This window comes from Drosophila nasuta, chromosome 2L (genome assembly GCF_023558535.2).
Source record: "Drosophila nasuta strain 15112-1781.00 chromosome 2L, ASM2355853v1, whole genome shotgun sequence".
Taxonomy (NCBI): domain Eukaryota; kingdom Metazoa; phylum Arthropoda; class Insecta; order Diptera; family Drosophilidae; genus Drosophila; species Drosophila nasuta.
In genome coordinates this window covers 26,166,299-26,181,573 of record NC_083455.1, presented here as the reverse complement: position 1 = coordinate 26,181,573, position 15,275 = coordinate 26,166,299, and the positions used below count along the sequence as shown (strand labels likewise).

Sequence of the window (15,275 nt, the reverse complement as noted above, 5' to 3'; positions counted from 1 at the left end):
GGCAAAAAAACTGAGCCTAGTTACCGCAGTAGCTGACCACAAGAGGAAGAAGGAAAGTCGGCTTAACCCTCGACATAATCCTCAGGTTTTGCGCCCCTTGAGAAATAACGCTTAGCTGCTGTTTCATTTTGTTTCCCCCCCCCTTGATTTTTATGGCATTTTGTTTGCTTTCTTTACAGTATTTTTTTCTACCGCTCTTTTTTTTTTGCCTTTTTCGCTGGCCAGCGAGGAAAGTCTATTATGCTTACGAAAATTGCTTTACAGCAGCAGCAGCTAGAAACAATGCGGCAAAGGTTACACAGCATAAAAGAAATACACACAAAAAATGAATAATGACAGTGAACACTGAACAGTGAACAGTGAAACGGCGAACTCAGCAGATGAGCAAAAGGGGAAAGAGAGAGAGAGGAACTCGGGTTGGGTAGATTACTTTTCGCTAAGGACTTGGGCCAAGGGAATTCTCTATCAAAGTCTCAGCTGCGGCTGCAGCTACTGAAAATATTTACCCAGGCCGCCCGAAAAAACACAGAGAGAAAAGGAGAGGGGACGGCGTCAAAAAGTGCAGTTAAAATAATTTGCGCATAATGAAGCCGGAAGTGTGAACGCAAAAACAAGAAAAGTACAAGGAAAAGGAACTTCATTATCAGTGGCCAAGCAGCAGCAGCAGCAACAGAGCAGCATCAAAAGAAAATTACACAAAATCTCAGCCAGGATTTTCTAATTAAAGTTTCAACGGCGTCGGCGCCAAAGTGAAATTAATGGCGTTGCCATTTTTGCCAGCATTTATTGTAGCTTTTGTTGCGCTCGTCTTTTGCTTTTTGTTCTGCTTCCTTTTTGTTACTGTCCTCGTTTCTGTTGTTTTTTTGTTCTCACTTTATGAAGTCAACATCGACTCGTCGGGCACTTAATCTGACTGCGGCACAGTGGAAGTCGAAGTCGAAGTCTTCGACTCAGTCTCAGTCTTTGCTTCAACTCATCGTCTTCGTCTCAGTCTTCGTCTCAATTTCGGTTCCATTTCCTGTTGCCCTGGCTGCCAAATGTGTGTAATTTATTTGCAATCAATGCGGCCTGAAAGGACATTATTTTTACATTAAAGCAGTGCGAGAGAAAAACTGCCAGTGTGAGAGATAGAAAGAAGAGTAAAAGTATGAGAAGAGAAGAGTTTGTTGTGCCAAAGCAAAGTCAGCAAACATTTGGCAGCTGTCACTTAATACTTTGAATGCCCTATAACTAACACAACAACAGCTGCAAGGCATATTCGGAATGTGAGAACACATAAATGAATCAATATACCGCACTCTACTAGTCGTATACTTGATGAGTTATTAAATAAAATCACATTTATTGCGTCGCCTGCTCAAATGGAGAATTCATTAGGCCAGCAGCTCAGACAGACAGACTGAGGGCATTGTGCTTTGAGTGAGTAAATCATTCAGAAAGAAAGAGAAAGAATAGAAAAAAGTTGCACGTATCGTGTGTCACAAGCATAAGCATAACAGGGGCAGCTTAAGCAATGGTAACTACGAGTACAACTGCAGCTGAATGCGACGTGCCACTGGCAGTTGGCAAATAAAATTATTAACCTCGCTGCAATGCAACATAAATAGGATTAGTGTCTGCAGTAAATGCAGCAACAGCAGCAGCAGCAACAATGGCAACAAAAGCAGTCGCATTTTGCATTCTGCATGTTGCACACACTTCACTTCAGTGTCGTCATGCTCGCATATGATAAACGGTCGAAGCAAGCGACGACAATGCTGCCACCAGACACACACACACACACTCACACATGTGTTTTCCATTGTGCCACATGTATATGCAACGTCCGTCTGTCCGTCCGTCTGCGGCACGCTCGACTGTTTGTTGTCTGTGGCGCACAAAAAATGCGGCTGAGTATTTTAGCAACATGCAAAAACTTCATTTTATGCGCCGGCGACGTCGCCAGTTGCCAGTTGCCAGTTGTGAGTTGCCAGTTGTGAGTTTTGCCATTCGTCCAGTGTATTGACCCAAGTAACCCCCTCTTAACCATCCTCTTAAGCCCCCTCTCAACACCCCTTTAAACACCCCTTTTCAACCACCGACTTGTCGCGGTTTTTGCAAAGCGTTTGTTTGCTTTGCGGCTTCCGGTTTTGTTGCGAATCCGTTTTACGGATAACTGCATAACCGCTTTAAAATATTTGTTGCCAGCTGCCATTAGCACACAACAACAGAGTTGCCACAGTTGCCAAAGCTTTAGCCACAACTAAAGGCTGCAGCACTGATTAAATAACCGAAGGCAACCTTATCGATAAACATCAAGTTAATAAGTGCAGAGAGAGAGAGAGAAGACTTACCTGCTTGAAGATTGCTTATTAAGCTGCTCATTGAATCAAAGCTGCTGCTTTCCTTTTGCTTGTCAAACAAACTCGCAACGCATTCATACGCCATGTTGTACGGCTGGCAAACTCAGCTCTGCAATAATATAAATAAGATAAGAGTTCTCATAAGGTAATTGCATCAGAAGGCTTTGAGAGAGCGAGAGAGGTCTTTGCCTTGCGCTTGAAATATTAAAGCGGAAATGTTAAAATGTTGTAATGTTGTGCATACGCCCCGTTGGCTGCATGCAAATTTTATATATTAACCGGCCTCGCAGTGGCTGGCTTTGCTTTCTGCTACTGTTGCTGTTGCTTTGCTTACTCTACTTGCATGCTGCTCGTCCATAATTGCAACATGCCGCAAACACAAACCACGACTCGAAAGGAGAGAGAGAGAGAGAGAGAAAAGAGAGGAGAACGAGAGAAACGATGGCTGCCAGACAAGTCAAATAAAAGCCGCGGGCCACACGATAAAAAGCCGAGTGAACTCACAGTTTTCGAGAGGGGAACAAATTGAAGCGAGTGCCACTACATAGACATAGTCTCTGTCTCTATCTCTGTCTCTGTCTACGTCTCTTTCTCTGTCTACGTCTCTTTGCCTCATGTTCGTTGTCGCTCCACGTCGCACAGCTCGTTTTGGGGCTCTTTGGTCTTGGTGTTGTTATGACTTAATGTCGCTGCACCAAGTGACAGTTATGATGGAAGTACACCAAGAACGGAGGGCTTATTAAAATGTCACAAACGCCAAGTTTATGGCAGCTGCATTACCCAGACATCGCAGTCTTACCTCACCTCACCTCACCTGCCGAACAACAAACGAAGCGGGCTTCATTGTTGCCAGGAATGCAGCTGCTAATGCATAATATAGGTCAGCTATTTTCAATGCAGCCAACTTTTAGGAGAGCCATAAAAACGGGGTTCGCTAGCATATGTTGGCAACACAGTTGAGGCATGGAAGTTCGTTTTAAAACTCATTTGTTATGCTTTAGAAAAGTATTGGAAAAGTGGCAAAATAAATTGATAATTAAATAACATCAAATTATACTTTTATAACTGCACTAAACAAGCTGAAAAATCAATACAGAACTAATCTAGCACTGAATAAAATCAAACTATACTATTAAAACTGTATCAAACTAGCTAAAATGAGCCAATAACTAATCAAATAGCTTATAAAATCAAATCCAATAAAAGGTAGTTTAATAAAAGCTACTTTTCTAAAAGAAAAACTTCTTTCTTAGCCACTCATTAAAAAAGTTGCAAACAAATTGAGGATTAGTCTAACACTTAGTAAAAGTAAACTAAAGTATTAAAGCTGTATCAAACAAGCCCAAAAATCAATTGAGCATTAGACAAAGACTAGCCAAAAACACAATAATATCAAATATAACAAAAAGCTGGTAATGAAATGCTATTACTGAGAAAGGGAAACTTCATTGTGGATAATTTTTTCAATGCTTTTTTTAGCTATCATGACTTTGCGCTTCACATTGTTATAGCTTGTGAATGAGTGTTTATTTCAGAATTATTTCGATAGCTGAGGCTATTTTTAGATAAGCTTGGCACTGATTCAACACATTATTAATTATGAATGAATGAATTATCACCACAAACTTGACTTTGTCCATGACTCAGCGTAACAAAAAAAAAAGAGAAAATAATGTGAGTTAGGAAGGGGCTCGTTTTATGATTAATGTTCGGTCCCACACAACTTGTTAAGTAAAAGTTTCATTCATAAATAGACTTCTAAAAAAGTGAATATAAAACTTTGAAGTAGAAAATTGTATAGCTTAGAAATAGAATTAACTAAGAAGAAGTTAAAAAGCATTAAATATGTACTATGTACATATATTGCTAATAATATTTTTTATCAAATGACTAAGTCAAAAATGTAGATATACAATTGGGTATCAAAAATAAAACATAGACGAAGAGTTGAAAAAGAAAAAGAAAAGAGTTGTTAAATTATTGAACCAAATTAAGACAAGCAACAATCTATTATTATTAATTCGAAACAAATAAATATTAATTTATTTTCATTCCTAGAGTTTGCTTTCATAAGAAGCTATTCTAATTTATTAAGTTTACGACTCGTTGTACTATTATTTTATTCTATTCCAAGATTCTATTCAATGTGCAAATTTTTGAATTAGTTGTACTTTGGAATACTGTAATATGAAATATTATCACTCTCGATACTTTTCTTGTTTGCCCTTTCTAAGTAAATATTTCGGTGTAGTAAGTTGCACTTCACGCATTAGGTATACGACCCGTTGAATTGTTTTTTTCTTTCTACCAACCTTTGAAGCTTCTACCCAATGTGGAAATAGAATTGCTATTCTAACCTCTTTTTTCTCATCACTCATCACTCAGCTTTCAAAGCTCTGAAAATTGAGCCGCTGATAGACCTGTTAAACTGTTATTTCTTTTTCAAACTTTTTGTAGTTCTACACAATGTCGAATGTGTTTAAAAGCTTGTCCCAGAATCGTTGATCTATTTAACTCTAACTTTCTCAACCTTTACTGTTATTTCTTCTTACAAACTTTTAGTATTTCTACACAATCTGAAATGTGTTTAAAAGCTTGTTCCAGAATCTTTAATCTATTTAATAAGCTGCTCTAAAACTAGCTTATAATCAATCTCTAACTCTCTCAACCCTCACTAACCATCAACTTATCTTTCTTTCAAACTCCCACAGTCAACATAAGCTGAGCGGAAGCCCGTGGCGCGTTCCGGTTCAACAACAACAGAGACGGAGTTGCGTTGATTGGTTTCCTAGTATGCGATGGCAGCGGCGACAGCGCGACTGGAGGAGGATCGACGACTCCAACTACGACTGCGACTGCGACTGCGACAGCGATCCGCGACACGCGACATAGCCAGCGATAACAGCGCCCGGGAGCGAACATTGGCCACCAAGGTGCGACGAAAAGAACGACGTCCGCTGCGACGATTGCATCCGCCGATTGCGATACCGCTGGGCCAGCTCCTCTGGCTGCTGTGCTGCCTGTGCGGCCAGCTGCGTGCCGAGTGCCTGTCGGTGTGCGAGTGCAAGTGGAAGAGCGGCAAGGAGTCCGTCTTGTGCCTTAACGCCAACCTCACACATATCCCCCAGCCGCTCGACGCTGGCACTCAGCTGCTCGATCTGAGTGGCAACGACATCCAGACGATACCCGACGACAGTTTCGCCTCGGCGCAGCTGCTCAATCTGCAGAAGGTCTACTTGGCACGCTGTCGCCTGCGGCTGATCGAACGCCATGCGTTCCGCAAGCTCATCAACCTCGTCGAATTGGATCTGAGTCACAATCAGCTGGCGGCGATTCCCTCGCTCGCCCTCTTTCACGTCTCCGAGCTACGCGAGCTGCGACTCTCCGGCAACCCCATCAGCCGGGTGCCCGACGACGCCTTCGGTCATGTGCCGCAGCTGGTGCGCCTCGAGCTGAGCGATTGTCGCTTGAGCAGCGTCGCTGTCCGCGCCTTTGCCGGCCTAGAGAGCAGCCTCGAGTGGCTCAAGCTCGATGGCAATCGATTGAGTGAAGTCCGCTCCGGCACCATCACATCCCTTGCCTCGCTGCACGGCCTCGAGCTGGCACGCAATGCCTGGAACTGCAGCTGCAGCTTGCGGCCGTTGCGCTCCTGGATGTTGCAACAGAACATTCCCAGCGGCATTCCCCCAACCTGCGAGTCACCTGCCCGGCTGGCAGGGCGTGCCTGGGACAAGCTGGATGTGGATGACTTTGCGTGCGTGCCGCAGATTGTGGCAACCGATACCACAGCCCATGGCGTCGAGGGACGCAACGTGACCATGAGCTGTTACGTCGAGGGTGTGCCTCAGCCTGCGGTGCGTTGGCTGCTCAAGAATCGCCTGATAGCGAACCTGAGTGCCGCCGGCGCTGGCGATGCGGCGGATGAGCCACGCACCGCTGCAGCGACGCAAGGCCGCAAGACGTATGTGGTCAACATGCTGAGGAATGCATCGAATCTCACGATACTCACGGCAGACATGCAGGATGCGGGCATTTACACCTGTGCCGCGGAGAATAAAGCGGGCAAAGTGGAGGCGAGCGTCACGTTGGCCGTCTCCCGACGTCCACCGGAGGCGCCTCTCGGTGTGCGCATCGTGCTGCTGGGCGTCTTGGCTGCACTGCTGTTTGTGGTCGGCTCCTCGTTTGCGGCCATCTGCTTCTGTTCGCTGCGACGGCGCCGGAAGTTGCGACTGTGGAACTCGGTGCCGCCGGTGCGACGCAGCGAGAGCTACGAGAAGATTGAGATGACATCCCGAGTGCGTCCCGATCTCGGTGGCGGTGCCAGTTGCGGTGGCGGCAGCGCCACGGGTGCGGCGCTCTTTCACGACGTCGAGGAATCGAGTTATCTGCGGGCCACGCACACACCGCTGAGTGCGGGGGGCGGTTGCGGAGGTGAGAGCAATGCTGATGTCGCGGCGATTGTGAATCCGAGCGCGGGAAATGGCACGCGACGCAATGGCGACTACCTGCATGTGTCGACGCACTGCGACGACGAGGACGAGGAGTCATCGTCATCGCCACCGCAGCTGCAGCTGCAGCTGCCACATCCTCAGCACCAACTGCAGCGCAAGGGCTCCAATGGCATTTCCGCATCCGTTGCGAATAATTCAGTGGCAGCCACAGCGACGACGACGACGACGACGTCGACGGCGATGGAGGAAACGGATCTGCACATACCACGACTGATTGACATCGGCGGGTAAGTTGGCCTCCCTCCCTCCCCTTTCTCACTCTTCCACCCTTCGCTGTGTCGTTGCTTTTGTGCCATGCGGTTCGTTACTTCGAGTGGCAATTGTCCTGCTGTCATGCTCGAGTGCCTTGTGCCTTCTCTTCCTCAACCCCGGATCCCAGCTTGTATTATGGGCAACACTTGACACTTTCCGCCTTTCCTCTTTCCTCCCTCTACCCCTTCTTGACAACAATCTCTTTGTGGCAAATGCGTGCTAATGACGCGCGAAATATGCGTTGCCTCTGCCAACGTGGCGTATGAGTGTTTTATTTTTGGGCACCCTCGCTGATTGGCGTCTCCTCTGAGTGCACCGCCTCCACTTCTCCACTCGCAAGTGCCACTCGGCTGCACTATAATGAATATCTATGCGAGCTAATAGACACAAGACAAGACAAGCCAACGAGGGTTGCCTCAACAACTCAACTCAACTCAACTCGAGAACGGAAATAGATTCCTCATGCCAGCCAGAGGGTTGCTCACTAATCGATGTCATGTAATTGACAAATACTAAAGTTATAAAATGCGAGTGATGGGTAGGAGAAAGGGACATGAAAAATGAAGTGAAGTGAAGCGAAGCTAATCGAGTGTGTAGTTATGGAGTTTTGTGCTCGTATCGCAGCAATTTCTAATCTATTTTGTCACTTGACTTCAAAAGTTGTTAGGGCCATAAAATGTGCCAGTGAACACAATTTAGACATATTTGAAAATTTATATATGTAGCAACGCGCATAAAAAATCTATCTATGGAACTTGTATTTTGCTTTTGTAAATTACTGAAACTCTACATTTTGAAAAATATAAAAACGGCTATTGAAGTGCGCTTAAATTCTATTTTTTAGTTGATTCAAAGCTTTGCCTCATATTCTTAAAATAATTGTATGTTATTTTAAAAATATATTAAAGCTTATAAGTAAAGAATGTTCGCATTAAGTAACTAGAATTTAAAGTTATAATCAAGTAAATGGAATACACAAATAAAATACAGTAAATTCTATAATCAGTAAGTATAATTAAAACACATAACATCTTAAAATCAAGTAAATAGATATGGAAATATGAAAGTATCAAATAGAAGAGTTTCAAAAAGATGCTTAGCTAATAATGTAAAGTTTTCAGAATTCTTTCGTTTGAAAGTGTAAAAAATAGTTGCCAAAAATTTTATTTTAAATGTGCTAAATGCATGCGTGTGTCTTTGACTAGGCGTCGGACCAAGATTTTAGAGTTGGTGATAAGTAGGCGTGGTCAAGCAAATGAGCTTCACACAGATTGCCAGGCGTGTTTAGGCTACTTTTTCCCAACTCTTTCACAACAGTTGAACATAAATGCATTCAAATGACATTCACATAGTATTAGACTGACAATCGATACGAATATTTGGCTAAAAAATGGGTTGCCAAAAATCTGAACTTATTTGTGTCAAATGCATTGTGATGTGTTTGAGTAGGCGGCGGACCAAGAAATTAGTGAACTCGACTCGGATAAGTGGGCGTGGTCAGTCAGACAAGCTTGACAAAGATTGCCTAAGCATGCCTAGGGTACTTTTCATCAACTGTTGCTAAACAGTTGTGACTCTTACTGAATAATTTCGCTGAACTTCAATGCTATGAAGCTAATCGCATGTGTGTAAAAATGACTTGCCAAAAATTTTAGTTTTTATGAATCAAACGCATGTGAATGACTTTGACTAGGCGGGGGACCGAGATATTAGTGAAGGCGAATGCGATAAATGGGCGTGGTCAGGCTGGAGAGTTATACAAAGACTGCAAAGGCTTGTTTGAGGGGCTACTGGTCAACTGTTACTCAACTGTTAAGATGAACAGCAAGACATAGCAATGCATTGACAGAGCAAGCTGTTCATAGTTGATTAAAGTAACTGACCGAAAAAGTGATTGCCAAAAATTTTAATATATTTGTCCCAAATGCATATGAATGTGTTTGACTAGGCGGCGGACCGAGATATTAGTGAAAATGGAGTTTCTAAGTGGGCGTGGTCGTACAGATGAGCTTCACAAGGAAGTGCTAGCTTATTTGTGCATGGGTGTGTGTGTATATGTGCACGGCTGTTACTAAACAGTTGAACTAGGGAGCAAGACATTGACTTAGTAACCTACAAGTAATTTGTTAAGCAAATGTGTAAAAAAAAAGTGTGCCAAAAATTTGAGCTTAAGTGTGTCATATGTGTGTGTGTGTGCTTATCTAGGCGGCGGACCAAGAAATTAGTGTGGGCGGATGTGCTAAGTGGGCGTGGTTAGATAGGCGAGCTTCACAAAGATTACTAAGCCTGTTTAAGGGGCTATTGCTGAACTGTTACTCAACAGTTGAGCAGAAGTGCAAGACATTCACATAGCAGAAGTCTCACAATCAATGCAAATATTTCGGTAAAAATTGGCTTGCCAAAAATTTTGCTGTATGTGGTTCAAATGCATATGGATGTGTTTGACTAGGCGCCGGACCGAGATATTAGTGAAGGCGGGTCGGACAAATGGGCGTGGCCAAGCAGAAGTGTTTCACAAAGGCTTAGCTTAGATATGTATGTATTAGTGTGTATATGTGTGTGCTTCTGATCAACGACAATCAAATTAATGTGCAGATCTGCAAGGCAAAGCTATAAGAAAAAGTTAAGACACTTCAGTAAATATAGAACGGGTTTGTATACTTTTTAGAGCTGTAGTTTTAGTTACTAATTTCAAAAGCAGTGACATAGTAACTAAAACTACAGCGAAATGTGTTCCTAATCAACTGCAGCTGCTGTTAAAGTTATTATTATTTCTATTGAAGCATAGATAACAAATAAATTTATTACCTATCTCGAATTTACTAGCGCTGTTTGCTTTGGCCTTTATCTACGTAGAAATACTAATTAGATTGAACTTTGAGCATGAATTTTATACTTAAATTATCAATTCATATGCATTAGTAATGATAGCAAAGAGCGCTTGGAAATGGAATTATGAAAAATGCTAGTAAGCGAGCACCTAAGCAATTTACTACAAAATTTACTGAAGAAATAAATGTTGTAGATTTATAGAGTAATGAAATGAAATGAATAATGTGCAATATTATAACAGAGTTCAATGATGATTATGTCCCTAACGATTCTTTGACTTTCTAGCCAGAACCTTTTCATCTTCCCTCAAACAGTCAACCTTGTGTGTTCATAGCCTTATTTAATAGTCCTAATCCCCATCTTCCCTTTTATACACTCCTTCTAATAGCAATCTCCCCTTACTTTACAGCACCGATTCAGCTTCTAGTTCGATCTCCAGTCAAGTGGATGCCGCTGCTCGGCTTGCGGGCTATGCGAGCAGCTGGAAGACGACGCCCATAGCGACAACGAAGATCACCTCGCCGCACAGCCAGCCAGTTGCGGGTCAAGGGGCAACGACTGCCACGCCCTTCACGCACTACGGCAACCATGCGGCAGACGAGATGGCCACCTCGGTGTTCTGCAGCAGCAATGGCGATGGCCAGGAGCATGATCTCTTCGACAGCAACTATCCCGATCTGTTGGACATTGCCAAGTACGCCGTGGCCCAAGCTCAATCCCAGGCGGGTCACGTTTACCCGGGAGGAGCAGTAGCGGGGGCAACAACGAACGGAGGACTGTGCACGCTGCCGAGGAAGCTGAAGCACAGTGGCAAGTATTTCCGCAACTCGTCGGACAGTCAATCGCCGCTGCTGGCGGACAACTCAAGCAAGTACGGCAGCAGCACCTTGGGCGATGGGAGTTTTCTCAACGAGGCGATGGGATTGGGCAGACGCTACTCGGCGGAATCGAGCTATGCCAACTATGCCAGCACAACGACCTACACAGGTGGCGGACAGCGGGCGAATAGCTTCTTGAATCTGGTGCAGAGTGGAGCCCACAAGGGCGGACTGCATGCCCATCATTTGGGGCAGAAGCCAAGTTTACCGTCGTCGCCTGTTCAGCATCAGCGATCGCTTAGCAGCGCAGCGACGCCGCTGTTGGATTTCTCAGCGCTGGCCACTCGAGCGGCGGGGGCTGCCAACTCGTCGGCAGCTGCCTATGACTATCATGCGGCGCAGCTGGAGCGATTCCTCGAGGAGTATCGCAACCTGCAGGATCAGCTGTGCAAGATGAAGGAGACCTGCGACACGATACGCAAAAAGGAGACGCCACTGCGTGTCGCCATCGGCCAGTCGGCTGCCCAGCTGGCCGATCCTGTGATGTACAGCGCGGCCACAGCCTCGCACAGTCCCAAGCCCCCGACCAGCACGCTCAAGGCGAAAACTCTCCTCCCCGGCCAGCCGCCCGATCCGCCGCCCTATTGGCTGCACCGCAATGCGATGCTCAAGCGCCTCAATGCTGCCGAGGCAGTTGGCCAGCAGAGCAATGGAGGCGCTGGCGGTGGCGCCTCTTCACCTCAGCCGGGGCAGGATATCTTCAAGAGCTAATCGAACTTGTGTACAGCCGACTAAGCCACAAAAGTTACCAACAGCGACTTCGGTCCACACCGAAGCACACATCTAACCTTGCAAAGCAGTTGAGGAAACGGTAAATAATATTTGAATTTTCTGAGAGAAACATGTTGATCAAACTCAAGAATTTGCTAAGCAAACGGCAAACATATATTATTCGAAGTTCAGAGAATAGTTTGAAATAGTCATGAAAGCAGAACTTTATAAGCTGTCGCAATAATTCTAAAGAAATTTGAACTGATTGATATTTGTTTTTTTCTGTGAGAAGCAATTTTAATCAAACTCAAATAATTGCTAGGCAATGGCAGGTAAATTATTTAAATAACTTCTTTTTAGACCTGAAATTATTGACTTGTTTAATTATGGAAAGCTGCAAGCAAACATATTCTTTAAATGCATAAATTGTCACAAGAATTCTGAATTGATTGAATATGAACTGATTTAAATATTTGATTATTCTTCAAGACGCATTTTGATCAAATTTAAATACAAGTAAATCAGTTCGGAATTTTCTATTTTAATTGGAATTGCAAGCAAATATATTCTCTAAATTTATTAAAGTTAAAACTAGTTGTGGAAGAACATCTTATGTTATCATAATGATTATGAAAAATCAGAGATGAATTTGCCCCCAGAACAAAAATATATTTTAATTTGGATTCTAACTACAGCTGAAAGTTTTTTAAGCAAAATATGGAACCATATCTAAATTAATTCTTAAAGTTTGCTGAAGTAAACACAAAAAATTATTTCCAAGGAAGTAAAAGCTTAATCATATCTAAGTTGTCTATTAAAACTACTTTTATTAAGCCTTACAATTGATATAGCTGATAATTGCAAAGCAACATAGCTGCCAAGTCAATTAAATCAATTATTAATTTATAATTTTATTTTGAATTGAAACTGAAAAATGAAATAAAATGAATCAAGAATTTCAAAGAAGTTGAAACTATTAATGAAAAATATTCAGTAATGCTTAAGCTACAAAAGAAATATAATTTACGTTGCCACAACTATTCAAAACAGCAAAAGAGAAGTCAAATTAATGTTGAGCTTTGCATTGAGCTACAAATTATAATTTATGAAATATGTTTAATGAAATGAAGATGTTCTTTAAATCAAGTATTTAATTTAAAGTGCATCTTCATTTTATAAATCATATAACCAAGATGAATAGAACAAATGGAAAAATAAACTTATCAAAAAAAGTCGACAACACATTTCTTCAACTGCTTGCAAGGTGCTGTGTAATGAATTTTTCGAAACTTCGCATTAGTTAGGTTTAGGTTTAGGTAGCTGGGGTTTATCACTCTCTGGCTCTTTGCTGGCCAGCCCCTCTGTTGTATTATAGAACACACACTTTTCCACTCTTTCTACTCGCTACGCATATTAACAACAACAAAAGTCAGTCACAATGTAAGTGTATAGACAGTTCCCTACCCTTCCCCTTTCCCATTCCTTTTATCTTCTCCCTAAAAAAATACTATTTGAAAAAATAGAAAAGAAGAAAACTCAACTCTCCAAATATTTCCCCCCCAGAAACTCTCGTGTTAGTCCAACTAAAAGTGTTTTTGTACTTTAAGCGATCTAATTAAATGATAATAATAATAATTATAATTAAAATATATATATATATTAAAGAAGAATACCTATTGTAAGTGGGGAATTGAGTTGGCAAAGACTGCAGGCATTGATTGATTGATTGATGGTGATTGATTGTGTGTTTATTTGTTTGTTTCATTGTTAGACACGTTTTACTAGAACTTTAAGTTAACTTTAACTGTGCAAAAATCAAATCAAAGTTGAAGATTTAAGAGATTAATCAACGCCAACTCAATTCAAGAACAGAAACGAAACGAAACGAAAAGAATTGTAATTACCAATAATAACAAGAGAAACAGCAACAACATTATATTTTAGGGTGTCACTAAACTAAAACTCAAAGACAAAACAAAACAGAAAAAAAGATTATAAATAAATTAGTTGAGAATTGAAACAAAACACAGAAAAATAGCAAAAAAAAAAATGAAGAAAATAAATAAAATAAAATACAAAAAAAGAAAGCGAATTTTAATGGCTGTAAAAGGGTGTGAAGAAGAGGGTGAAGAGGGGTCAATGACTGGCTCAATCGACAGCCGTGCAAATGTTCATTTCCGGTTCGTGGCACCAATCAGCAATGGGGCGTGCCAAGGGGCAGAGGACGACGGGGGGCGTGGCGAATGGGCGAATATTCAAAGTAATTGTCGCTTGTCGCGCGACATTCGTTTCTCCTTCTCTCTCCCTCTCTCTCTCTCCTTCTGCTGGGGCGTGTTTGGCTGCCACGCCCCGGTCAGTTGGCAAGATTAAACAATAATTTTATAGCACACACACAAACACACATCAATACACACCCACACACTCACACACACATACAGAGAAATCGCGCCAATTGGTTTTGTGTGAAAATTGCGAACATTTCTTTTATTTCGCTTCGCACAAATGAAGTTGTAAAATGCAAATGAAGTCGCGTCGTTGTCGCTGTCGTTCTCGTAGTCGTCGCGTTAAAGTTCATGTTCGATGTGATGTCGCCATAAAGCAGGATTAAAAGGAATTTATGAACCTTTGACACGGACCAAAACCAAAAACCAAAACTCCAAACCCAAACCCGCAACCCGAACCCCAAACAACCAAAACCCAAAGCCCAATTTCCACTCGCTCTTTTCTCTGCCTCAGTGTGTCGACATGATATCTGCTACATGCGGGCTCTGTACTGCCCCCCATCACCCCCCTCTAGCTGCCACACCCATGCTTGTCGCACACACACTCGCACACATTGTCACAGCAGCAGCAACAGCAGCAGCGCGTTGCTGACATTCTGATGACCTGCAGGCATTTGAATAAAAAATGTTGCCTACTTTTAAGGGCCATAAACTCGCACGCTGCAAATTCTGACTCCCTTTCCCTCCCACTCTCTCTCTCTCTCTCTCTCGTAACTGCAGCACAATTTAATGCATTTACGAAAAATCAACTCAAATCACAAGTTTTAACACCTGCAATAAATATGAGCAAAGCATTTTAATTGAGCGACAATTTATGCGCGACTTTTAACTGGTTTTTCAATTATTGAAAGCATTTTAGTACAAATTATAAATAGTAAAGTCGATGGCCTTAGCTAGCACTCCCTTCTTTTAGTTATTATATTATCTGGTATGATAATTAACATGTAAATAAATAACTAATATAAATAGTAAGGATAGTATCTAAAGGTGAGTGTATACTATATTAAATAGTGCATAAACTTGACTAATTTCTGATACTTATTTAACTAATATGCAGTGCATTTTTAAATTTAAAAATTAATATAAAAACTCTTGCTAAGTATTTGAATTTCTTTAAGGAGCTGTCTTACTTTTCACGTATAATTTTAAAGAGCTAAACGCTTAAGGATTTTGTTTATCTTAACTACAATTCTGATAATCTGATCTAATTAAATTGTAGACTTGTAGTGGATTGCTTATCATATTGAGTATGGTTTCTATATTCTCTTTGCTCTCACTTTTAATGCATTAAAAAACACACTTAAAAGATTTCTTTTACTAAACATGTTTACTTTGCAAAGAAGAGCCAAATATTTAAGATAGTGTTCATCTTAATTAAAATACTGATCTATTCTTTAATTTATTTACTCATTATTTCGAATATGTCTGCTATATTTCTTTTACTTAAAGAACTGTCTCACTTTTAAT

The 15,275-nt window shown here is 42.0% G+C and overlaps 1 protein-coding gene and 1 long non-coding RNA gene across 5 annotated transcripts in view; one reads left to right on the top strand and one right to left on the bottom strand.

The window, feature by feature from the left end:
- LOC132783574 (uncharacterized) overlaps positions 1–2,450 on the bottom strand; it is a 45,649-nt gene extending 43,199 nt beyond the window's left edge. For both annotated transcript variants that reach the window (XR_009632167.1, XR_009632168.1), the window contains exon 1: positions 2,334–2,450. This is a non-coding gene — a long non-coding RNA (uncharacterized LOC132783574). The remainder of the gene's footprint in view (positions 1–2,333) is intronic.
- LOC132783566 (uncharacterized) overlaps positions 1–13,599 on the top strand; it is a 48,074-nt gene extending 34,475 nt beyond the window's left edge. For all 3 annotated transcript variants that reach the window (XM_060788810.1, XM_060788811.1, XM_060788812.1), the window contains exons 3-4: positions 5,054–7,080; positions 10,347–13,599. In XM_060788810.1, the coding sequence (XP_060644793.1) occupies positions 5,141–7,080; positions 10,347–11,526 (3,120 nt within the window). In that variant the 5' untranslated portion in view covers positions 5,054–5,140 and the 3' untranslated portion in view covers positions 11,527–13,599. The remainder of the gene's footprint in view (positions 1–5,053; positions 7,081–10,346) is intronic.
- Positions 13,600–15,275: the final 1,676 nt, after the last annotated feature.